The 26,515-nt window shown below is 36.7% G+C and overlaps 1 protein-coding gene across 1 annotated transcript in view; it reads right to left on the bottom strand.

Moving 5' to 3' along the window:
• Positions 1-652: 652 nt before the first annotated feature.
• AIMP1 (aminoacyl tRNA synthetase complex interacting multifunctional protein 1) overlaps positions 653-26,515 on the bottom strand; it is a 56,465-nt gene continuing 30,602 nt past the window's right edge. The window contains exons 3-7 of the mRNA XM_034770822.1: positions 23,079-23,192; positions 18,913-19,074; positions 15,934-16,145; positions 12,353-12,521; positions 653-911 (exon numbers count right to left, since the gene is read on the bottom strand). Of these exons, the coding sequence (XP_034626713.1) occupies positions 745-911; positions 12,353-12,521; positions 15,934-16,145; positions 18,913-19,074; positions 23,079-23,192 (824 nt within the window). The 3' untranslated portion in view covers positions 653-744. The remainder of the gene's footprint in view (positions 912-12,352; positions 12,522-15,933; positions 16,146-18,912; positions 19,075-23,078; positions 23,193-26,515) is intronic.

Genomic DNA, 26,515 nt, shown 5'->3' with positions numbered 1-26,515 from the left:
CTTGATTTTTGTTTCATGCAGCAGTGCAGTACTAAAATTGAATTAAATTAATTTTGTTGGTCAGAATCTATTCTTCAGTGATGATTTATGGGTATGATCCACCACATTCACTTCGGTTAAATTAGAAGTCTCTGCTTAGGAGCAGTCCAAAACTACACGGGCAGAGGACTATGACATATCATGAGTTCCATCTATCCACTGTCAGACCACTAACTCTACACTACCTGAATACCTGGCATTAGAGACCTTTATCCATGAGGGCCCCTGCTTCCTGAGTAACTCTGTGGGTTGCAGTGGTTCTCAACCTATTTATCATTGTGGGCCGCAACCAATACTACTTGTATGGCCCTGAGGATGTCACATGGGCCGCAGCTCAGTGCTGATTGGGCCGCAGGTTGAGAACCACTGGTTTAGAGTGTAGAGTACTTCTCCATCCCTTTCTAAACTAAGCCCAAATATCCTCAGGATCTGCATCCCTTATTCCATTGAAAAAGGCTCAAACATTTAATCTACCTAGTTAATAAATGTGCACATTATTTAATTAGTCTAATCTGCAAAGTGAACAAGGTGAATGAGTGTATTTTGAAAATGTCAGTCACACATTCATACATTTGGAGAAGAAGAGATAAAAGAAAAATAAATCAGTCATGCCTTGGGGGGAGGGGTATATATATTCATGTCTTTATTGTGCTCGCACTGCTTTCCATTTAAGCCTCTGAACAGTTTCTCAGTAATTGGCTTTATTTATTTGATTCCACTGCTCGCCATGGTCTGAGCCCTGCAGACCCCCTTCCCCTTCACTTCAAATGGAACTCCTTTGTATGTAGCAATGCATTGGTCATTAGTATGAAGGTCAGGTTGAATCTGCTCCCAGATCTTCTTCTTGGGATTAAGTTCCTTCTCAGGTTCTCCTGTTTAAATAAATAAATAAAAAACAAGTAGCAGACATGAAACAAAAGGAAGAGTATGGGCTGTATGTACATGTGAGAGAGTGTAGTAACATTTTCCTTTGAGAATTTGTTCCAAGTGATACCGGCTGCCAAAAAATTGTCACTTTATCAAGCCTCAGAGTGAAAATTGTCAAGATGATAAATCTTAATTGTATTTTTTGGGTTGGGTACTTTCTGATCCTTACTTGATAGTACTGTAGGTCCCTAGAGAAGAAAATTTTACATAGCTAGCTATAATACATAATCACAAGGAGGTAACATTGTGTCAGCATTGGGATTACAAAGGAAAAATGGGGAAAAAGTTTTTATTTAATGATTTTGAGATATGTCAGAAACACAAAGTAAATATTGAACATAGGAACATATTGTCCAGGTAGGCTTAGGCTCATCTACAGCACTGGGCAGTGAAGTTTTATATGTTTGTTTTAGACAGTGTAGGCATATGAAATCTGTGCTGAGTAAATGTGAAAGGCGCCCAGCCAATCGACAACTCTGGAGGGTGAGAGAAAGATGGTCCTGTAATTAGAGTGCTACCCTGGGACTTGAGAGACCCATGTTCAATTAACTTCTCTGCTACAGACTTCCTGTATGTCCTTGGACAAGTCACATCTTTATGCCTCCTCTTTTCCCCATCTGTAAAATGGGGAAACAGTACTCTCACATAGGTGTTGTGAGGATAAATAATTAAAGATTGTTTGATAAAGGGGGCCATGGAAGTACCTAACTAGCTTTTTTTCACCTACTTTTGTGGAAATGCTGCAAACAGCTAAAGGATGAATAGTGGAACAAAAAAAATAAATGTTATACCTGTTCCAAAATATTCCTCCTGTTTGCATTTCTTGCCTGTCCATTTAAAAAATGACAAGGAAACCAAAAAATTAACCTGAATAAATTCCTCTGTTGCCAGTTTAAAAACAATTTATACTGAATGAACTGCTGCGTGCCAACATCATCTTTCATGATATAAATAAAGCATGACAATCAATTCGTTGTACCATTTATTTTCCTTTGCAAAGACCAAATGGATTTCAGATCTCCTAAAGTAAAACAAGACTCCGTCATTTAGCCACAATGCCTTGGGGTGTTTTTAACCCTTTTTATGAGATTCATGTTAGTAGACTGAAGAGCACAAGGGAAATTATAAACATTTCCACTGGGTTAGGGCCCAGTTTAATAATAAATAGCCTCCAGGGGAATTAATTCCATTTCACTGTCAATATTTCAACTTGCTAAGAGTCTCAATTCAGCCCAATTATTGCACATACAATTAAAATGTTATGTTTCAAAAATCACAGCACATATATACTTTATGGGGAAAAAATTATATCCCCAAAAGGTAGCACAATAGCTAGTGTGCTTGGAAGCAACATGACTCATCAACAAGCTGTGCTCTCCTTAAGGGGAAACTCCTATGTTCTCTGTGGTAGCATACTTCAGTGATAAGCATTTTCATGTTCTCATTCCATCCCTTCTACTCAGTCCTTGCCAGCCCAGGAAGAACACTTTAGTGTGGGAGGTGGGGAATCAGGCTCTTGAGAAAGACTTCAACAAATTCAGTCAGGAAGATGTCCTAAGCAATGAGGTTCTCTTCCTTGACTGGTTAACCAAGAGGTCTATCCTTAACATTAGCCAATAACAGCTACATACTACTTAGTTGTGATGGTGAGATAAAAGGCAAACACAATTATCTTGCATGTGAAATAAGGTTCTTACTGGCTTATATGAGGAACAGTCATTAAGCAAGAGAAGAATAATAGAGGGCCCCAAAATGCATAAGGAAGGGAAAAAACAAGCTATTGTCCTCAAATGGATGAGCCATTCCAACTCTGCCAGCTAATTTTTGTCATTTAGACACTTCAGAAAACTGGGTGCTTAGCTTGTGTACCCTTGCTGATAGTTCTAAAGAAAAGTTACTTCAGCCTGGCTCTGACTCTGTAATTTCCATAGCCTTTCCCCCCCCCTCCCCCCCAAATGGGCTTCCACTGCAGGCCAACTTCTCTGTTGAATAGGTTGGCCTGTGACAATGCCAAGATTCAATGCACCAGTAAGAAATTGTTTCTCACAAATGGAGCACTTAATTACATCCATGTCTTAACACTTGCAGAACTAATTGTATGCTTTAAAAAAAAAAAAAAAAAATCTAGAACACTGTCCTGTACTAAATTCACAAAAAGTCATTCCTTTATACCAAAATGGATATATAGCAACTAACAGTTATTAAGCAGAATAGCTACTAAACAATTGTACTGTTCAGAAGGTGAAATCTACCTTGTTCCCCCCCCCCCTCCCCAAATATTACGAAAAGCAAATGATTTTTTCAAGGATAAACTAAAATCTGACTTTTATTACACAAACACTTTCTGGATCTTATTAAGGGTATCTTTGGAATCCCAAGTTGAGCTCTCGTGGGATCTGTGGTGAGCTTGTATTAGATTAGCACAGGCACCACTTTTAAACATTACCAGAGCCTCTCCCGTACTCTGCCGCTTTGTATCCCTTTCTCTCATAAGACAAATAATCCTCTGAAAGGATATCTAAAAATAAAATGGAGTAAAATTACGGTCACAATGATTTTCCCACCCTCTTCTCATGGATGTGAAACATGCTGAATCTGCCAAAGAACCAAATGAAATGTATCAAACTGTACAAGTACTATCAAAGTATTAAAAACCTAAGATAAAAATAATAATGCCACCTAGTGCTCTTTAGAAAGCAGTCTGTATCATTACCCCCAATTTATGCAGAGATAGGGAAACTGAGGTACATAAAATGAATTTAACTTGCCCAAGATCACCCAGCAGCGAGTGGCAGAGCCGGGAACAAAATCAAGGGCTTCTGATTGCCAGCTGAGTGTTCTGTTTACTAGGCAACACTACCACAAAAGAGAAGCCAGTTGACTATGCACTGTAATTGTGCTGGATAGATCTTTCCATCCCACCACAGTTTAGTGATTTGCATTAGAATCTATCTTAGGATTTTATAATGCTGCCATCATCAGAGCACCTAGGTACAAAGAAGGTAAGGAAAATGTGATTCAGTACCTCGAAGCAATTTAACAGAAATATACATTCGTTTACCACTGGGGAAAAAAAAAAGTAGGACTGAAGATAGAGCTTAACAGCTGGTGTTAGTTTCTTATCACTGGGAGAGGTAACTGAGCAAAAAGTGGAAAGCATCCATATACCAAAGTTTTGATTAAAGGAAGTTGTTTATACAGACTATCCACTGCACAGCAGGTTTAGAATAATCTGAATTTCTCTTGTAACTGGTTAACCATCAATTGAAACATGAACCATTTTTAGACCAAAATTAGTATTTTAACCATAAATCTCAAGTGACAAATTTGTGGTTGCTGCAGCATTTCTCCATCCCTTTTTTTAATGCTTCTATTGTACTGTTACAGAGAAGGGAGGATTTTACTGCAAATTGTGTAACTATTAAAAATGACTGTGTCTGTGAAGTGGGGTGGAGGAGAAGGGAGTGTCTGTATGTGTGTGGAATCATTTGCTATGACCTTCATCAAGCAGGTGATTTCACTAAAGTAGAATGTAAACTTTATGAAGTTCTTAATATGAAAAAGACCCCTTTCAAAGTTGCAATTTCTTGTGGTTTTGGGTATGAAAGGTGTAAGACTTCTTTCTCATTTTTGTGAAGTAAAATTTAATTACAGTTGTTAATAGCAACTGCATAGCCCAATGTCCCTTAGCAAGATATTCTCTAAAAATACAGAAAGGGAGGAATTTGAGGAAATTCTCCAGTTTCTGCAGAGGAAAAAAAATTGTAAGTTGTAAACGTTAAATCGGAAATGGCTAATGTTCATGACAACTAAAATGAACATGGAAAGTTACCCAGTGCCCTCCCAAAAAACTCCCCTTCACCATATGCAGTATCAGTCTGTTATTTTTAAACATGAGTCCACTCTGCTTGACTTGGGACAGCTGGGTCTGCTTTGGGGTTGCTTTTCTGTTGTTGCCGCTGCTGCTACACAAGCTTTCAGTCTTCAAATTAAAATCAGACCCAGCTGTCCTTTCTATTTTAATTTCAGTGACTCAAACTGAATGTTCGTGGTTTAAATTACTCACTTAAAATCTATTGGTGTTTAAAATTATTATTACTAGGAAATTAAACTGAATTTGAAATAAATAACGTGACTTTCATATTCCTGATACTGCTATTGTTGAACTGCTTGGTTAGCTTTGCTTTTAAGAAAGCAGCAACTAAGCCAACCTTGAGATTTTGGTATACAAAAGCCAAGTAGGAGACACATCTCCCATTAATTTTAATGGGAACTGAGTTTAAATCTTCTAGTCAGCTTTTGAATATCTCAATATACATTTATTTCCAAAATCAAGTTATTTCATTTCAAAAATGGTTGAGGTTTGAAAAAAGAGTACAAGAAAATCTGCAAAATCACTGAATTGCTTGGACATAAATTAGGAGATAAATTATATAAACTTGTTTTTTGTTTTTTTTTTTAATCTGAGTGACTAACAATTGGCAACCTCAGGGCCGCACAAGAATATAGTATTCTATAGTATTGCAACTTTTTTTAATGGAAGGGGCCCACGAAATTGCTTTGCCCCAGGCCCCTGAATCCTCTGGGCAGCCCTGGGCAACCTTCACATTTTAGGTTATAAAGACAGTCTTTAAAATTTAGGTTCAGCACATGCATTATGTGTAAATTACAGTTTTGAACAGATGCTAATTATTGCCATTAGACAATGAATTTAAAACAGCAAAGAATTCAGTGCTGATTTTATCAATAATGCAAGATGACACTGGGTTAGGGAACCTTCTTAAAAGTAGTGAAATCCATCAGGAATTAATTGATGTCTGAAACAGCCACACATGTACAAGCAACTATCATGTTGATAAAGACAAAGCAATCAACTGCTGAATAATCCCCAGCACTCATTTAGAATGATCAAAGATTGAACACTGCATAAGAATAACCAAACACAATGTAAGCAATTTTCTAATGACCAGTGAGTGCAGTGGTTCTCAACCACACGTATGTGTACTCCTAGGGATACGCAGAGGTCTTCCAGGGGGTACATCAACTCATCTAGATATTTGCCTAGTTTTATAAACAGGCTACATAAAAAGCACTAGCGAAGTCAGTATAAACTAAAATTTCATATGACTTGTTTATACTGTTCATATACTATGCACTGAAATGTAAGTACAATATTTATATTCCAATTGATTTATTTTATAATTATATGGTAAACATGAGAAAGTCAGCAATTTTTCAGTAATAGTGTGCTGTGACACTTTCGTATTTTTATGCCTGATTTTGTAAGCAAGTAGTTTTTAAGTGAAGTGAAACTTGGGTATGCAAGACAAATCAGACTCCTGTAATGGGTACGGTACTCTGGAAAGGTTGAGAGCCACTGGACTAGAGGACTCAAAGGACCAGCCCTTCACTGCTTGAGAAATTAAAATCTAGTAATGGTTGAACCTGATTGAATTTTTTAGCACAGGGATTGGCAATGTTTGGCACGCGGCATGCCAGGATAAGCCCCCTGGTGGGTTGGGCCGGTTTGTTTACCTGCCACATCCGCAGGTTCAGCCTATCGCAGCTCCCACTGGCCGCGGTTCGCCGTTCCAGGCCAAAGGGAGCTGCGGGAAGCTGTGGCCAGCACATCCCTCGGCCTGCGCTGCTCCCGCAGCCCCCATTGGCCTATAGCGGCGAACAGCGGCCAGTGGGAGCTGCGATCGGTAAACAAACCGGCCCGACCTGCCAGGGGGCTTACCCTGGCGGGCCGCATGCCAAAGGTTGCCGATCCCTGTTTTAGCACAAAAGAGGCAGTCAAAACTGTATACACAAATATATGACCGTCTGAATAATTAGCCTCCAACATCTGGTAATTTGTTTAGCCACTGCTAACAATGTGACCCAAAAGTTAGGACAGTGCCTCAGTCAATGGGCCATTAGAAACAACTCTGATAAGACTGTTCACCAGTCATCAGGGTTCTGGCAGATTAAAACTTTGGTGGCTACAGACAATGGGGAGAAAAGCTGGTATGATAATGTCAGGCTCTCAGGCCTGGTCTACATTACAGAGTTAAGTCAATGTAAGGCTGCTTACGTCGACCTAACATCTACACTAAAACGTAGCGCCCACCTATGTAACTCACCCACTACAGCGACTTAATAACTTCACTTCTGCAAGGGGCAAAGTGATTAGGTGGATGTAGTTAGGCTGACACAGCGTCAGTATAGACACCATGCTGCTTACATCGATTGTTGCTGCCTTTCAGAAGCCATCCTACATTGTCCCACACTGACAGTTGAATCAGAGCAAGCGCTCCTGGGGAGGATGTATACTGACAACACAAGGAGTGTAGGGTGAACATGCAAAAGCGATTTAATTACTGTGGTGGCTGTATGTTGACATAACTTAGGTCGACTTAATTTTGTAGTGCAGACTTGCCCTCACTGAATCAGACTTACCTAATGATTCAGAACAAACCTTTCATCATGGTAGGCAGGATCAGTAATAAAGTAACTTGCCCTGCAGAAGGCTGGGGATAATGTACATGCCTGTCTTTGTGCGTTTCACAGGTATTTTTTTTTACTGTGATTAAATCAGCACTCTCTCCCCTGTCCTACTTCCTCATCCCTAAAAATGAACCTAGTGAAATGTACTAAATTACATCTGTTTTGCATTTAAATTTTATATGAAGTCTTGCAAGTTATTTACTCTTAAACAATAAAACGAACCTTCCACGCTATATATTATTTACACTTAGGCTTGGAAGGATTAGACTTTTTAATGATAAATGTCAATTTCACAATACACACAAACTGAGGAAAAATATTTCCATTGATGATGTTTGAAATTTATAGGTAGGCAAAGCAAGAAAAATGCTGCTTGAGAACTTGAATTTGATTTGAGGACACAGACTTTGTTGACATGATATGTAGACAATTTATGTTTTAATGGTTATAAAGCTTAAACTTTTTAAATCTTAACATATGCTGTCATTAAATAATTATTGTCTAACCCCTCCCCCCCCTTACAGTCTGATCCCACATAATCTCCCACAACGGTGAAAATTTAAATGGACAAAATCTGAAAGCTTAAAAACACCATTTTGCAAAACTTTGAAAATTTAAAATCGATAAAAATAGAAAAAAGCTTAAAAATAAACATTGATAATATCCATCAAAATTTTAGTCTATTTATACTGTATGAATGCATGATTCCTTTCATCTTGTGTGCTGCTTCATACCAATTACCTTATTGCGATTTATAAATACACTTGATTCCTGCCAAAAACTGACTGTCATGTAGAAGTGTTTCCTTCACAACTATCAAAAGAATATCTTTTATATCAAGTTGGCTTGCTCTAGCCTTTCCTCATATTTATTTATCTGTTTTGTATGTTTTCATATGTAATGATTGGTTCTATTCTAGAATGTCTATTTTGTGTTGTTAAGAATGAATGGTGTTATCCTCAAAAACAGTTATTGGCTTTGTCTTGTAGCTACCAGTTTTTCTGAACATTTTTTTCCCCCTCATTGGTGCTTTAGGGAGTAGTTGCCATATTCTTTAGCTAAAATGTATATCTCCAGAAGTCAATTTTTTTTTTAAATAAAATGGTTGTAAAAAATCTTCATTTGGCATTATCAAAGCTCCCCAGATGTCTCTGGCTTCCTATCAGAAGGAATTAGTTGTAAAGCATACCAAACGCTCTATAATAGACTGCAGGCCATAGGTTTAGTTCTAACGTACAACTTTCATACTACATTTAATTTATAATTCAGCTTTTGTGAAACAGAATGGTCAATGGAATATCAATATGCACCAACACCTGGGAACAATTTTATAACAAAGGCGGACATAGCTGATTCTCACTAGGAAAACTTTTGGAAATCTAATGATGGATTGAAGGTTTCCTTAAAAGTAATTCTAACTGTTTTGCTACAGAAGTGCCCCATTAGGCAGGTGGCTTGGTGTGAACGAACAGACAAGATGCAATGTAACAGAGCTCCATAGCTCTGTGATCATTTTCCTCATTTTCAAATGTCAGTTTTGATAAATTATTTTTGATTTACGAGTTTGGACTCAACATAAAATATTACATGACAAAGAGCAAGTCAAGGCTGACCCCTCAAAGCTGTCAGCAGGATTACCACAAGCATAAGGGAATTTGAAATTTTTTGGAAACAATGGGTAATAAAGATAATGCAGCTAATGCAGGAGTCAACCCAAGGGAGACACTTCACCCACCTGATTTAAAAAAATAAAATCACTACTTTAGTAGCTTTAGCAAGAAGCCACAACATGGGACAGTTCCAGGTTAAATGTTTACTGTTTTGATCACTATTCTTAAGAGATAGCTAACAGTCTAATACACAGCTCACAAAGGACATTGGTAGGATCACATTCTCACTAAGGTTAATCTGTAGGAGGGGCAGTTTAGAAAGATATGATTTTAAAATCTCTTTAAAGTTAGAGATAGGCTCCAAGGTAGCCCATGGAAGAAATTACCAGCCATAACATCCATGTATTTCCAACTACAATTCTGATTCATAGTATGTGAATCAGTATTTCTATAATTTAACATTGGGGATGGAAAACATTTACATGCATAGGACTTGGGTGGATTAAGAATGGGGGAAAAAGGTCACATGAATCACACTTCTGTGTGCCCCAGAAATTTTTACTTTTGTATTTTGGTTCAATCTACCATTCTTTTACCAAACAAATGATGATAGTGAAGGACAAAAAAAAAAATGTTGCAGGATGTAAGGCCAATGAAGGGGCACCATTTACAACTGGGTTGGCAGGGTTCTTCTAACTTTCCGCCTCCCTAGCCCTTACTACCTTTGTAGACACATGGCTTCCTATCAGAAGGAAGCTGTTGTAAAACATATAAAGCTTTCTATCATAGGCTGCAGGCCCGAGGTTTAGAACTATCATATCACATTTAATTTATAATACAGCCTTCCAGAAAGGGACTATGTCAATAGAATATCAATATGCATGAACACCCGATTTTTGGGTTTGGACTCAGCATAAAATATGCTTAAGAGAAAGAGCAAGTCAAGGCTGACCCTCATGATGCGGTCACTACGATTTTCACACTAGCAAAGCTTATTCTGCAGCTTGTGCTACCCACTGCATGTCCATTAGAACTGATAGCATAAGGGAGTGTGAACATTTTTTGGAAGCGATGAGTAATAAAGAACACATATGTGTTTTCTATTCACAACAATGTGTTTCTCACAGCAGCTTTTTTTTTTTTTTTTAAGACAGATAATTTCAGTGTTTTGCACTCTTCAAGTCTGCCTGTTAAATAGATTGCCATAATTAAATAGCACATTTTCCAATAAAATGAATCAGCAGAGTGCCAGCTACACCACACTGGGAAAACGTCAAAGCAAGAGGTATCCAAGATCTGAAAAAAAGAATGTGACTTAAGATGTTTCATCTGAGGGATTTCCTTGGTTTCTCAAAATAACTGGCTGCTTATTTTGTTGATAAAATAAAAAGTGATTAATATATGGCAACTTTGTTTTCTTTCCAGTTTTGGCATTTACTAATGAGTTAATTTGGTTTAAGGTTATGAAGTATTTTTCATGGTACGTAAGCGTGCATCTCTTTTATGATATATTTGTAACGACTAGCTCTGATTATATTTTGAGACTGCTATGTAACCATTTTCTTTAGAAATTCTTCACCCTTCAAACACAAAACACTTGAACAGCAGATTTGGGGTGCAGCTGATCAATACTATAAGGTAAAGGAAACAGTGAAGACAAAAGTCATTTTTATTATTGGAGATTTCTGGACTTTAATTCACACTGTAGGTAATCTACAGTGCATGTGATATATTTTAAGCAATAAAATGGTATATTTTAAATATATAAAACTAAAAGAAAAAATGCTGCAATACTTATTTCCTCTTTAAACAGGATATTATTTTTAATACATTCTGAATTACAGCAATAAAGTACAGCAGCTAAGTCTTAATGCATTTCATCTATTTGAAAAGCTCTAGTGCAGAGACTTGGCTTCCTTAGTGATATGCCATCCAAAATATTTTTTGTAAGTACCAGAAGATTACATTAAGAAGTATGTATATAAAAGGTATGCTGTGGAGATAAGTATTCAAGAAGCAGAGACTCCTGCCTTTTAAGTAGTGTGTCAAGTATGGCACTGCTGAAAAGTGCCAGAGACATGATAGCTTACATAAAAAAAAAAAAAAAAAAAAAAAAAGGCTGCTATGTGCATGGGAGATAAAGCACAGTATTTCCCACACACAGCAACCCAATTTTAAGCAACAGTTATTGTAGGAAGGAATCAGACAGTATTGACACATACACACACATCTATCTGGATGATCATTTTCAGAAGATGACAACTTGTGCTTGACAGTGGATGGCTCTGGGAATCGATAATTAACTGTGGAGCTCATCACTGCCAGTCTGGGGTTCAGCTGAACCCATGACATAACCATGCAAGGTTATTACAGGGGGCTTGCGAGCTGTTAGCCTCCACCCCAAACCCCGCTTTGCCTCCCGCATTTATAATGGTGTTAAATATATTAAAAAGCGTTTTTAATTTACAAGGGGGAGTCGCATTCAGAGGCTTGCTATGTGAAAGGGGTCACCAGTACAAAAGTTTGAGAACCACTGACATAGAGGTTATAAGCTCCACCACCACAAACAATAAATTGGCATTTTGGTTGATAGAGTCAAGAGAGGCCCAGAAAAGAAGAGGAAACTGACTATCCCTCTCATCTTCAGGTGGTGGGCCTGACAGAATTGTGATGAGACATCTGGGTGGAGAAACATTCAGTACCACTACTTGTGTGATTTTTATCTGTGAGCAACTAGAAGATAATAACTACACCATACTGGGCTGTCAGTACAGAAATAGATGTTTCCCAGAAAACATTGTGCATATATTTATGAGGTGAAGGATGCAGAATTGGGAGTCAGGAAACCTTGGTTCTATTACTAAGTCTGGTGCTGACCTATTATGTGACCTTGGGCAAGTCACTTAGCCTGTCTATGCCTCCACGCCTCCATTTGCAAAATGAAAATACTGAAAATGACCACATTCATAAAGAGAGCTATTGATGAAAATGCACTATGTGTTAGGTATGACAGCTATTATTTCTCCCACAATCCCCAATTTTTGGCTTTCAGTTAGATATTTTAATCCTCCTTTATGCTACGTATTCACAGAATTCTAGCGTATTCTTATAAAAATATGAATTCTTCACATAAATATTACAAATGCCTGTAATTTAAATTAGAAATTTAACTCAATTTATAATACTTGTTGTATAATCAGCTCCAACTGAGAGATTACTAGGACACTGATATGCAAGTTCCTGGCTATGCATTTTTCCCCATTTCCCCAATAATACTTATTGCTTACCAGGAAAAACTTCAAAAGTGATTCTTTCTCCAGGAACAGCCCCACTGGGGGGATCAAGGATCTCCACTTTCTCTGGTGAGCTGGCACACATCACCATTGCTTGAGATACCACTCCCCTCATCTTTGCAGGCTTCAGGTTACAGAGTAATACTACCATCCGGTTCTGCATCTGCACAAAAAAGAACAGACATTCATTAAAAAAAAAAAAAAAAATTGTAAGGAAATTGAGTTAGGGTTTTGGGAGTTCTTATATTATAGAAAAAAGAGGATTATGAGGGAGAAAGCTTAATACATGTAATATGCATGTACACAGTAGGCTGCATATTGCTTGTGTACATGTAACTATGCTAACAACAACACACCAGAAATAATTAGCCTAAAAAGGATTAAAGAATGGTATTAGTCATTAAAAGCCAGGAAACAGCCAATTAAGGATGAAATGTTCCAGGCTGTCCTCCAGCATCTAAACACAACAAGGTACAATAAGAAAGTCTCTAAGGTTGAGCCTTGATGTGCCAAAATATTAGATAATACATATTTTACTCGTTTGATATGCTTTTGTTGTTTTGGGTCACAACTTTAGGCCATCTTTAGTACAGTGCTTTTAGCAGAGGAATTTCCTTTAAAAAAAAACAACAACCCACAAACGAACAAAAACTACTACAAATTAAAGTTAGTATATAAAAAAGAAAAAATGTATAACAAAAATGTTTAGGTGGTTTAAATTTCAGGATGCAGATTACAGCTGTGCCATACATTCCTATTCAGCCCAAATACCAAAGACAATAGAAATTTTTTGAGCAAATGAAAATTGCTGTGTGCAGTACATCCCGCCATTTGCTCATTTAAAACAACAAACCCTCGTGTTTTTCTGAACTAATAAATAATAATGAGAATAAGCACTGCAACCAGACCCCATTAGAGAATATTTTGTCCCCCCAAAATGTTTTAAGTTGAATAAAACTGAAGCAGAACATTTTTAAATAAAACCAAAATGTCTTCAAATTTGCCCTATCCCACAAAAAATTGTTCTCAGGTTGAGATCTTTTGTATATTAACCCATAGCTTTTTAAAGCAACAGCACGTGACTACTTTTGAATTTAATAAAAATTTACACATGTGCAACATTCTGAATATTTAGACAGAAAATTAAAAAAAAAGCAATTTTTCTTAGCATAAAGATACAAATCTCTGAAAACAAGAAGGAATAATGGAAAACATACAATTTAAATATATTCTTGATATTCTATATCTACTGGGTACATACAGTACATTAGTTGTATATTTTAAGCCATTGAAAGTAAATCCCCCAAAACATATGATGATGTAAATGTCAGTGGTTCTATTTTGTTTTAAATTTCTGAAAGGCAAATATCTGAGATAGCCTGGTGCTGAATGCTACATAAATTGAGATAGACAGATGTACAGAATAAAAGGGACATTGCAATAGTTTTGTGATCTTTATTCATACTTGGTTTTGACTGATTACAAAAACAATCCTGGAATAGACAGTATAGCCTTTAACACTGAAGGTGACAGTTCAGAAACAAATGGAAATATGTTGTGGATGTGTATAGCCACATTTAGATTGAAACAAAATGGAAATGGGAAGGGTTTTGAATTACCTTCTTCATACACCCTCTCAGTGGCTGTGGTGGGTGATCAGAGAGCTTTAATATTATTTATATTCTGAAGAGTTCATGAATAATGTTTCTAGGTACAACAGTACAGGTTAGAATAGGATGTATGCACTTGTAAACTTTAAATATCCAGATGGTTTTCTTCCATTAATGTTTCCAGTAAAGTCAAACTAGTATCCTTTTCTGACTGGCTAAGTCTCTACTTTTCCAAATGTTTCTCATTATATTATTTTCTTATATTGTACCACATGTGATGATGATTCAGAGGAAACTTTAAAGAATGGGCATGAAGACATTAACAAAACTAAACATTTTCTGGATACACACAAGAAGATGATTGTTTTATGTGCCTCTCATTCCAGTAAACACAGGGGTAGGCAACCTATGGCACGCGTGCTGAAGGCGGCACGCAAGCTGATTTTCAGTGGCATTCACACTGCCTGGGTCCTGGCCACCAGTCAGGGGCGGCTCTGCATTTTAATTTAATTTTAAATGAAGCTTCTTAAACATTTTGAAACCTTATTTACTTTACATACGGCAATAGTTTAGTTATATATTATAGACATAGAAAGAGACCTTCTAAAAAGGTTAAAATGTATTACTGGCACGCGAAACCTTAAATTAGAGTGAATAAATGAAGACTCGGCACACCACTTCTGAAAGATTGCCGACCCCTGAGTTAACATCTCAGGGCTTCAAGATGCCTAACACACATTTTTTAAACATGTACATGTGTGTTGTTTATGCAGCTTACACTTAAATGAAACATGGAATGTTACAGGTATGACAGAAGAACTTGGAAAATATCTTTGTATAGACTTAAAAAACACATTACTTCTTCACTACAACATCAGAAACAGTATTTGAAACGGAGCATTACCATTATATTTGCTTTTACAGTACTTAAAGGAATATTTTAAAGTTATTTAAAGTGTTTGCTAGATGTTTCCAGTTCTAATATAAAAAGTGAGTTTTGGAAAAAGATCCAATTATTTTAAATGTCAGTGTGTCTGGTATATAGTTTAGATGGCCCAAAACAAAACCTCAGATCCAAATACCCAGGAAATCTTTGAAGATGGGAAATTGGTGACCAATATCTCTATACCAGACAAATCCAGAATCTGGGATTCAAACTATCCCTCTACAATACCTCAAGGTTAAAAAAAGTTCAGATTTGGACACAGGTTTTAAATCTTGGACCTCTCCCTAGTAGGAACTGTATGATAATAATTAAGCAGCTTTAGATCCAAAGACTACAATAAACAGCAGTATATGACCAAAAGCCTATGTGATCATATAAAAACATCTGAAAAACCAAAAAGGTCAGCATTTTTCTAATAAAACTGCTTATAAACACACAAATTATTTTATGGAGCAAAATAAGACGTATGAGACTAGAAATTTTAATCTCATTAACACATTTGTATTTAGGATAAATATGCATTTTAAACACTGATATGATAATTTAAACAAAATAAGGAATAAAAATAAGGGAAAAATATGGAAAACGTTAAAAAATAATCATCACAGATTCATAAAAGTTAGAATTGGAAGGGATCCATCAATCCTGAACCATTTACTTATGGCATTATGTGCCCATCTATATTATTCCCCTACACTAGCCGCTTGAATGAAATATCAAAATTTCCTTTCAAACATTTTCAATGAGACTGAAGTCTTTTAAAAGCGAGAAAGTTTGTAACAGCAAGAGTACTTACAGCTGCACAAGTACAGCTTCTCATCTAGTTTAAAATCTGCCCTTCCATTGTTAAAATATTATTTTAAATAAACAAAATAAAGATTAAGGCTGCTGTTGAAGAACATGTCTTTCCTATGAACCAAGAGTCACTTTAACAGAATTAGCATTAGCCAGGATTCTTTGGGACTAAGACAGTATACATTACGCAGCCAAATACTGTATGAAAGTAATTTCATTTGTACCTGTTCTAGAGGAACATGCTTTACTAAGCCACTGACAACAGTTCTTGGGTTTGCTTCTCCAACATCCACCTCCTCGACATATAGAGAATCCGCATCAGGGTGATTTTTTGCAGTGATGATACAACCGACACGAAGGTCCAGACGAGAAACATCCATAGGTCTGGATTCATCACTCCCAGCTGCTGGCAGCTGCTTCCTCTCCCTCTTCTCTCCTGTAGTAGTGAGTTTAATTAGATGCAGTAGTAACTCCCTAAAATGTATACATATATACCAACTTGTATGGACAAGAGAAACTACAATTTCAGTGCGAGGTATATCATCAGTTCATTTAGTATCACCTCTAGATACCTGTGTTCTGAAAAAAGAAAACAAAGGAAAGACGTAACTTCCTACCTGCACCCATTATTTCAAATCATGTCATTCTTAGACCTAAACTACAATCACTGGTTACTATTTCCCATAAAGATTAAAACTTAACATTACAAACAAAACAACTGTATATTTTATTTTTTAAGTTAAAAGTCATCTGGATTTTAACTGTGGCTATTTTGTATGAAAACACAGTGTTATGTATGATCTGCAAGTAGTCATAGCAGCAGCAGCAAACTTAGTACTGGTAATTCACCAGCAAAATGGAAACCAAGTACGATACCTAATAAAAAAAGTGATGCAAGAGCCCTATAGTCTTCTTGGCCTTAAAAAAATAAAGCCTCCAAGAATGTTGTATATTGATAAAATAAATTGATATTTCTCTTGCACCCCAATACAAAGATATTTTAATCACTTCTCATCAAATTATTGCTGGAAAGCTGGTTTAAGGTATTGCATCCTTTATCTTAAAAAAAAAATCTGAATTGCTGACCTGTCCAAATGTTTGCCATATGCAGAAGGAAGAATCAATACATGTGTTTGACAGGAAATTATCAAAAAGGCATCTTAGGTTTCAATTGATTCATAGCTGTTACTCATATTGATTTAAGAATTGGCTCACATTAGGACTCATACAGATATTCTTCTCTTTTTTAAATTAACAGCTCACATTTTGTAAACTCTCAGGGCTGTAATAAATGTGTTTGTACATAAGAACACGTCTGCTGGTTTGAAGATGAGACGTTCACATTTGGTTTACTGAATTACAATCCATGGGAGTAGCATCTTAATTAAGACATGTGTATTCCAGATGCTAGAATTTTCATCTAAAGAAGTTGGATCTTTCTAACATTTCTACCATGATATGTAAAGTCAAAAGATGAAACATCTTCAGGAAGGAAAAAAAGGGACAACGAAGCACTTCTCTTTTCACTTGTAATTTAAGTAAATAACTTTCTATACGTTTCTGTTCATAAAATGTTCCAGTACAAGACTGTGCCTGTGCAAAGTGGCAACTTTCAAAGATAACATAAAAAATTCTTTATTAACCCTGTAACCACTAGATCCCACTAAAAGATGCTCTAAATTGTGCATCACTTTATTGCTTTAGAAATGCCATCTGGTCTCTACTTCAAACTTTAGGAATCCCAATGATATCCTAGTCTGTGTCAAAAGTCTTACATACTGAAGACAAGGAAAATGATTATACCCACCTACAGAACCAAATGCAGTTTCGGTCCCTTTACTGCCATAGGGATTTCAAAATTCTGAAGATGGGCCAGAAATAAATCCATGTCCATCAACGGTGAATTGTACTACTCATAAATTGACCCTTCCTAATCATGCATTGAATTGCCAAACAGACCTTCGTGGAAATGCAATCAGTATTTTATAATTATATTTATTCCTCTTTCTCAAATTATTCTCTTCATTAAATACTCTTACAGGAAGGTTACTAGAGGCAGCTAATAAATATCAAATGGAGTCAAATATATTCGGGTAAAATATTTAAAGTCCCAACACGCAGTGTTAATTTCTACAAATGTTATTTGCCTAGCTGATTTCACTGTACTCCCCCATACCCAAACAATAATACCTCTAGTGTTGATATGGATGGATTTAAATAGGTTGCTGAAGCTCAATGGTTGAGAGTGTTTTCCGAAAAGAAGCAGAAGAAACAGTCAAACTACATTGGGTTCTACCCTTTAGTGCTATATTACATTACTACTTCTTACTGAGTACCATATATACTTGTTCACAAGCAGAATATTTTTGGTAAAAAAATGATGCATCAAAGAGCGGGGGTCAGCTTATAAACGGATCTTCACCAAAATTTGATGTTTTTAAACTCTGTGGAATCACTGAATTGAATATCTAATACATTGTCATTTTGTTTACCTGGAGCATCTGCAGGCATGGAGCCCCTCGGCTCCACTTCCCGCAGCTCCCTTTGGCTGGGAACGGTGAACTGCAGCAACAGGGCGCTGAGGGGCTCCATGTCTGCAGATGCTCCAAGTAAACAAAACGTCCCACCAGCGGCTTACCCTGACAAGCTGGGAACCAAAGTTTGCCAACCCCTGAAATATAGGGTCGGCTTATGAAAGGGTCATACAGTTTTTGTTATTTTTACCTAACCATCTTAGGGGGGTCAATTTATAAACGAACAGGCTAATGAATGAGTATATACGGTAATTTCTCTAAGCTAGTTCATGGGCTGTTGCTTGCATTGTATAAATGGTAGAAACAAAATTGAACAATAAACCTCAGAGCTGAGAGTTATTTAATTTCATGTGCTGTGGCAGACTCCACCTCAACATTTCAGTATTTTATTTATTATTTTGAAAGGGGAGACAACCTACACTTCAGCCAAACTGACACAAATCTGCCCAATATCCAACTTAAAATTTAAGTGCCCCAAACCTATTTGATTAAACTTTTTCATTAGTTGTAAATACTTCCTTTCTCCAGGAGTTTAAGAGTTAAGGTGTATGGATTTTCCTACTGTAGCTCTACTGATTGCTCTTTTCTATCCTCTCCAATAAAAATGTAAACAGCAAGTCTGCAAATTAACTGTTGTAGATGCCTAACAGATTTGAAAAATGGAAATACCTTTTTTTTCTGCTTTCTCCTTTTTTTTCTTTTCTTCACTTCCACCTTTAATTTGGTCTTTGGGACCAGAAGGAGAGGATGTGACAGGTGTAGGCTGTGGTAAGTCTTCCGAAAATGAAGCTGCTGTAATGGTTCCACTGGATGGAATTGGGATATGTTTCACTAAAATTAAAATGACTGAAGTTAAAATGCTATTTAATTTTCTTAAAACTGTAATTGAAATCAAGGCATTTTACCAGAAATATAAAGAAAATGTAAAGTAAAGCAACATAGGAAATTAGTGCTTCAGAAAAAATAAAATAAAAATTATTTCAAATATCCAGCTATGTCACTTTACTAAAAAGACCTCACACACCATACAAGCCTACAACAAAATTTATTCTGATTAAATAACTGTATTATTATTTTTATATTTGGAAACCTAATATTTTTCCTCAAAGAAAATGGATAACTTTAAAAATACACAAAAATAGAAACAAAGCAAGAGAGGTGCTTTCATCAGTGTTATGCCTGCCTGTTTCTTCCCTCCCCCATTCCCGTTTCATCTGAGGTTTAAGTATATTCTTAAAAGCAAAACACAACTTTGTGTAAACACATACTCACTCAAAGAGAAAATGAGAAGGTCACGGCAAAAATTTATGCCTATGCTCAACTTTATGTATGTGACTACTTCCATTAGCTTTAGTGAGGCTACTCATGTGCATAAAATTAAGCCCAAATGTAAATCTTTAGAGAATCGAGGCTTAAATCACCAAGAGACAAAAATAATTTGAAAAGTAGTTATAGCAGAATTATAATTTTTAAATGGTGTTATGAAGAATATACAAGTTGTAGGAGGCAAAATATAATGGAGACTTTTGCAATCATAGGGGTATCTTGGTTTTTTGTTTTGCTAAAATGATACATGATTGATTGAGATTGCAAAACCACTTTTTTTACATACAGAAAAAATGTGAACCCCAAAACCATTTTTGAGGTGGGGGAGAAGTGGAGGGATAAAGACATGATCTTGGGGTTTAAGTGAGCACAGGACTGGGAGCCTGAGAGAGAATTGAAACAATGATTGTTTCAGTCAATAAAATATAAGTCGTTTTGGGGCATCAAAAACATTTCTCCACAGATATGTGGTAAGTACCAACGTGACAATTTAAGACATTCCCAAACGTCATATGGAGACTAACGTGTCCCATCCTCTCCATGTCTGTTTTTTATAAGGTAATTTCTTAGGCAAGAGCTGTCTTTATTTTCTGTCTTGTACAGCACTGGCTGAACTGTGCTTAATAAATAATATATTCGGTAAGTCAGATTTTTAATCACATACATTTGTTATAACACTTTGAGGAAAAAGACTAGACGTTTCTATGTACGAAGAGCGCCCAGTGATAGAGGGCTGGAAGAAGAATCTTCTAACAAGCCCCAAAAGATGTTTGCTGGAGACAAAGGAGAGAGTCTGTGAGAAGAAGAAAAAGTTAACTGGGGAGACAGAAAAAATGAAAGGAGATTACATGTAATGTGATATGTAAAGTTACTGTTACCAAATTTTGGCCTTTGCAACTAAGACAAATTGGGCTTCCATGAAATTTTGTTGATTGCCTGTGACCTGTTGCTAACTTTTACTAAAAATACCATGACAGAATCTTAACTTTACTTTTAAGTTATTCTCAGATTGGTTACTTGCAATATTTATTTGGTTGGCAAAGTGAAATATGCTGACAGACCACAAATTAAAGCAGCTTTCCATCACAGGACCACTACAATCTGTAAGCCTGTTATCCAGAGAGTGCAACAGGGCTACTTCATCCTACAAAAATCAATAGTAAATGAGATGTTCTTTTCACAAGTAACAGCAGATAGTCCTGTAAATACTCACTGCACATTCGATAAAAAGGTAATGGCATGAATAGTTCCTGTGCTTTCAAGATGAAAGGAAAGGGTTAAATTTCCCTTGGTCTTTACTTGGAGAAGACATCACAAGCCATTCTGTTGATCACTTCCTTAGATTCATAGACTTTAAGCCAAGAGAGACCATTAGATCATCTAGTCAGATCTCCTGTATATCACAGGAAACTTCACCCAATTACCCATGTACTGAGCCCAATAACTTGTGTTTGGCTAAAGCATAAACTTTAAAAAAGGCATCCAAGTCTTGATCTGAAGACATCAAGAGATGGAGAATTCACCACTTCCCCTGGTATTAGTGCCAGTAGTTAATCATCCACACTTAAAAATGTGTGCCTTATTTTTTTAAATATGTCTGGCTTAAACTTCCAGATATTGGGTCTTGTTATGCCTTCCTCTGTAAAGAGAAAGAGTCCTTTAGTACTCAGTATTTTATCCCCATGAAGGCTCTTATGCAATGTAATCAAGTCATCTCTCAATCTTCTTTTCAATAAAATGAACAGATTGATCTCTTTAAGTATTTCACTGCAAGGCCTTTTTTCCAGACCTCAAATCATTTTTGTGGCTCTTGTCTGCACCAGCTCCAATTTTTCAACATACAGTTCTGGTGTCCACATTTTGAAAAGCATGTAGTATTCCAATATTGGTCTCACCAATGTCGTATACAGATGTAAAATCATCTCCTTAGTCTAACCCACTACTCCCTGTTTATAGATTCAAGCCTAGCATAAATACCCTTGAATTCTTTACCACCTGGATCCCATATCAGCTTTTCCATTATTTTGCTTTGGACTGTTGTCAGGCTAAGTAGCCTACAGTTACAGTTAAACTTGCCCTTTGGTCACCAGTACAGGAAAGGCTTCTTGTTCCTCTCATTCTTAAAAGATACATCATTCCACATGCTGATTTATATGTTCCTTGTAGTGTGAATACATAATAGACTCATAAAACATGTTCTTCTGTTCAGTAGAAAAAGGTCTTACATTTAGTTCTGTTCTCCATCCACATAAATTGCTTAAATGAAGAAGTAAAGTCTATCCAAAACATTTGTCAAACAGGATATTAATTCTCTATCCTTTTTTTATATTACAATTACAACCTGGAAACTTTGTATACATAGAGGCTTGTCCCTCATGTGTAATAGGGATATTTTTCTGTAAAATATTTCTGTGAAATATCAGTAGACACCTCTTACCCATATCTGCCTATCCCACATCTGAAAAGAATACTGAGGTGAACTATTGCAAGTTCTCGGCCATTGGAAAAGAAACAGACTAATGGATAGTCTAGCATATTAAAGGAATTAAGTCATGTGAAAGGAGGAGTGCATTTATGAAGTGGTGGTTCTTTTGAAGACTGCACATGCTGATTTAACAGTGGAACAAGTCAGTAATGGGAAGCAGTAAAATCATGCTTTACTGGATAGTGTCTTATCTGGTTTCCAGTACTAGCACTGTGAAACAATATACTAAAAATGTTTTGTTTGTTTGTTTTTTTGACATATTCCTCAAGAACATTTGTTTGCAGAAAATGAAACACTCATGCTGGATTTGGAGAACTGCAGCTTCCTCTTTTTGTTCCTTTTCTCTCAAAGTAAAATTTCATAAGGGTGAGGACTATATCAGCCCCGGACTTAAAAAGATAGATCCAGACTGGGACAATAACAGAGGAGGAATGGTGGTATAGTAAAGTCTTTGTTGTTAAGCCATGGGGCTGAAACTCAGAAAAGCTACGTTCTAATCTCAGTTCCATTACAAAATCCTTGGACAACCTTGGTAAGTCATTTAGGGGCAGCTTTTCCAGAGTGCTCAGTACCCCTGTGGCTAGATCTTCAAAGGAGCTCAGTGCCAGATGAGGTTCCTAAACGAGGTACACAGAGTTTCAAAAGCATTCGTCACCCAACATCTTCCAGTGTATTGTAAGAGCACCCAGAAACCTCAGTCAAATTTAGGTCCCTATCATGCCAGGCGCTGTACAGACATATAGAAAGACATGGTCCCAACCAAGAGTAAACTTTTCATATTTTCATAATTGTCACTTCTGCAACTTACAAGAGAACTCATATACTTTAAGTTACAGAGGTGGTTAACCACCAAGAGGTATGGCATTCCAAAGTTTCACCGAAACAGCCAAAAAAGATGCCATGGATGTGACTACAGGGATATGAATCAGGAAGGATTAAAACAAGTGATCAAAACAGCAGTCAAAGATGGTGACAGGATCTAAGCCCACACATGTGAAGATATAGTTCTTCCTTTCTCTCTCACCTCCATTCCGAATTTCTGCCTGAATCAGCTCCTGTTTCAGTCCCTCAATTTCTTTCTTCAGTTTAGCATTTTCTACACGAAGCTTCTTCTCTTCTCGGAGAGATGCCTGCAGAACTAGAGTTGACACAATTTACATTAGAAACTACAGGCTCCAGTCATTACACATCCATTTGCTAAGTGCTGAATGTCACTTATCTGAAAAAAATTAGTTAAATTAAAAGCAAATAAAGGGAATATTTTTAAAATATTTAAAAATCATCATTAGAAAAGATCTCATACATTTTATTATAGTTACTGACTTTTTATTAATGAACACGGACAGTGGTTTCTCAAATATCGACTTTCATGCCTTCCTCGTGGACTTGCATCTAAATCATAATCAAGCTACTTTTTGTTCCCCTCTCAAATTCCTACAGTGGCACCAATCTGAATCTATAACTTTGTAATCAACTATATGAGGTTCAACAAAATTCTCTTTCTGTATGCATAACCTATATTTGTAAACACCCAGATTTCTGTCCTGATATACAATAAAAAAACCCCACTGAAGTTGGCAGACTAACTATAGAATGTACAGTAAGGTTACACTGCCGTGAAAGTAAGGACAGTCTTATTTAGGCAATGGAAAAAAGATTTTATTCCCAGTGCGCTCACAGGCATTCGGGTGACCTTCAGCAAGTCACTCAACTCTGTGCCTCCATCTCTCCATTCTGAAATGGTAATGCTGAGAGGCTTATTCTATTATTCTTAATAATTGTGAGGCATTCAAGATATTACATAAATTAGCATAACAAAAGATAATAAATAAATGCAAATGGACTTGATTCACAGATTAAATTAGGCACTAACACTTAATAATACTTTCTATTTTGTTGAATGGTCGATCTGGGGTAGCCTTGGGATTAAATTTGAGAGTGAATGGTATTTGATTCATTCTTTGTATTTTAAAATGTACCTTGTAACTTTGTTTAACTAACTGAAACAATGCTGATATGGTTATATATATATATATATTGTTTTGAGGGGAAAAGGCTGGCAATAATGGCTGAACATTTTAATCTTTAGAGCCCCCTTGATTCTAACTAAAGAAAAAAGCTGGGGGTATAAGAAAGATGACAAAATGTTTCAGTGTAAGATGTGGTGGCATTCCCTTTGGGCTATGCAGAATGTGTGTTGACAAGTGTGATCATTTTAAATTTATAGGCAAAACATTTAGATTACATGCCAAGAGGAACTCTTTAGGCATTTAGAAGGTGTAAGGTCCACATGCATTCATTAAAAATGTTAGCAATCTTCAGTCTATATTCTATATATCCAACTATTAAAAATGTGGCAAACACAATATTTCTATTTGGATTGTGGTAGGGCCAAAAGGCCCCAATCAGGATTGGGATCCTGCAAAAATATAGTACGGAAAAGAAGACTAGAGTAAGCATAACAAACAAGGAAACAATGAGGACATGGTAACAGTAAGTTCATGCAATTAAATTATTCAGAATGTACAGTGTAAGTATTTGATATTTTCTTTTGGGGTTATTGCATTTTTTCCCTACAACCGATCAATCATTATGAATTGTTGTCTGAATTTTGGTAGGTGTCATAGCAGAAGTGAGGAGGGTTCTGAAGAGGACAACTAACAAAACAGGCCAGGGAGGCATCCCACCCAAAAGGAGTGATAGAAAAAAACATGAACAATATTTTAAGGGTTTTGACTGCCCATTTTTCTCTTTGCTTACAGAGTGGAGACTGGGGGGTGGGGGTTTGGGGGAGAGGAGGAGGGAAGGGAAGAGGACGATGCAATAAGAGACAAGAGTGAATAATTAAACAGACCAAGAAACTTGAACTTAATACAGTACAGCAGGGAGCCAGTGGAGAGATTCAAAGCAAATGGGAAGGTGACACTGTCAGAGACATGAGTAAGGAAGATGAATTAAGCAGCTGTATTTTGTATGGACTGGAAATAGTATGTGTGAGGGTTGGTGAAGTGGTTATGATAATCAAGATGTGAACTGATAAGAACTTGGAAAAAGTTTTAGTGGCATGGATTTTTGAAGTGAAGTGTGCTAGAGGAAAAAGAGGCAGGATTTAACATGGTCTGACCGCAGTACATAGAAGAGGAAAGAAGTCAAAGACAACCCTCACTTTATGGACATGAGTGCTAGGGAGAATTATGCTATTGTCCAGAATGACAGAGAATGGAAGAATAGGCAGGACTTGGGAGGAAAGATAAGAAGTTGAGTTTTGGGCATGTTACATTTCAGCTGATGGTGAGGCATTCAGGAAGAAATGTCAGTTGATCTCCCAAAGCAGAAATTGTGGGAATTTCATATACAGGATTACAACAGACTAACTTAAACCAATGTGCTGCAATAATGCGTATGCACACATATCTAATTTTTTTTGGTTAACAAAACAGAGTGATGAATGAATGTAAGAGAGAAGGCGGATTCCCATCTATGGAGTGATATTTCTTCTATGATAAGTACCATGACAGTGTACAATGAACTATGAAGGGCAGCACTGAAGTTGCTATATCTTAAAAATGTATTTAAAAAAATTATGGATGCATGTATTAAGACTTTGCTTTGTAAAGATGGCAAGGCAAAAGAGGTCTCTTTGGCCCTCTGATTCTGACTAGACACTAAGTTTTGTGAAAGCTTTACGAGATGAACAAGACTATTTCATTATCAGTAGGATAGAAATAAATTTTTGAGAGCTGTCAAGTGTTCGCTAAATTGAACAAGGCATGAATGAAAATAATGGTTTGGCTCATAAGCAGAAGATGATTATGCAAGACTAATAAACGCGGTTTCCAAATACAGCGTAGAAAGAAGAGAAATGGAAAAAAAAAACGATTAAGAATAAAGTTTAAAAATAGTAGAGCTCAGGGGGGAGGGATAGCTCAGTGGTTTAAGCATTGGCCTGTTAAACCCAGGGTTGTGAGTTCAATCCTTGAGGGGGCCATTTAAGCATCTGGGGCAAAAATCTGTCTGGGGATTGGTCCTGCTTTGAGCAGGGGGTTGGACTAAATGACCTCCTGAGGTCCCTTCCAACCCTGATATTATGTGATTCTATGATATTCATGATAGAGCACCTTCATCCTTCGAAATGTATCGCACTGTTGAGAATGAAAAGCCGTGTAGTAACTATGATTGACTCAAAAATGGAAATGGAGTTGTTTCATGAATGTACACAGAATATATGGCTAAATATTAGACTACTGAGGACACATACCCAGATCATAAAAATCCTGGTTTCTGGAAACAAGCTGGGGCATACATTTACATATATGGAGTGTTTTGTATTCCGTTGTCAGAAAGTGGTGTAACATTTACATCAAAGAGTCAGGCAAAGAATTTGCTGACAGCTTCAGATAATCCTATACAGCAGGGGTGGGCAAACTTTTTGGCCTGAGGGCCACATCTGGGTGAGGAAGT

Source organism: Trachemys scripta, chromosome 5, assembly GCF_013100865.1.
Source record: "Trachemys scripta elegans isolate TJP31775 chromosome 5, CAS_Tse_1.0, whole genome shotgun sequence".
NCBI lineage: Eukaryota > Metazoa > Chordata > Testudines > Emydidae > Trachemys > Trachemys scripta.
This window is presented reverse-complemented; position numbering and strand designations above follow the sequence as displayed.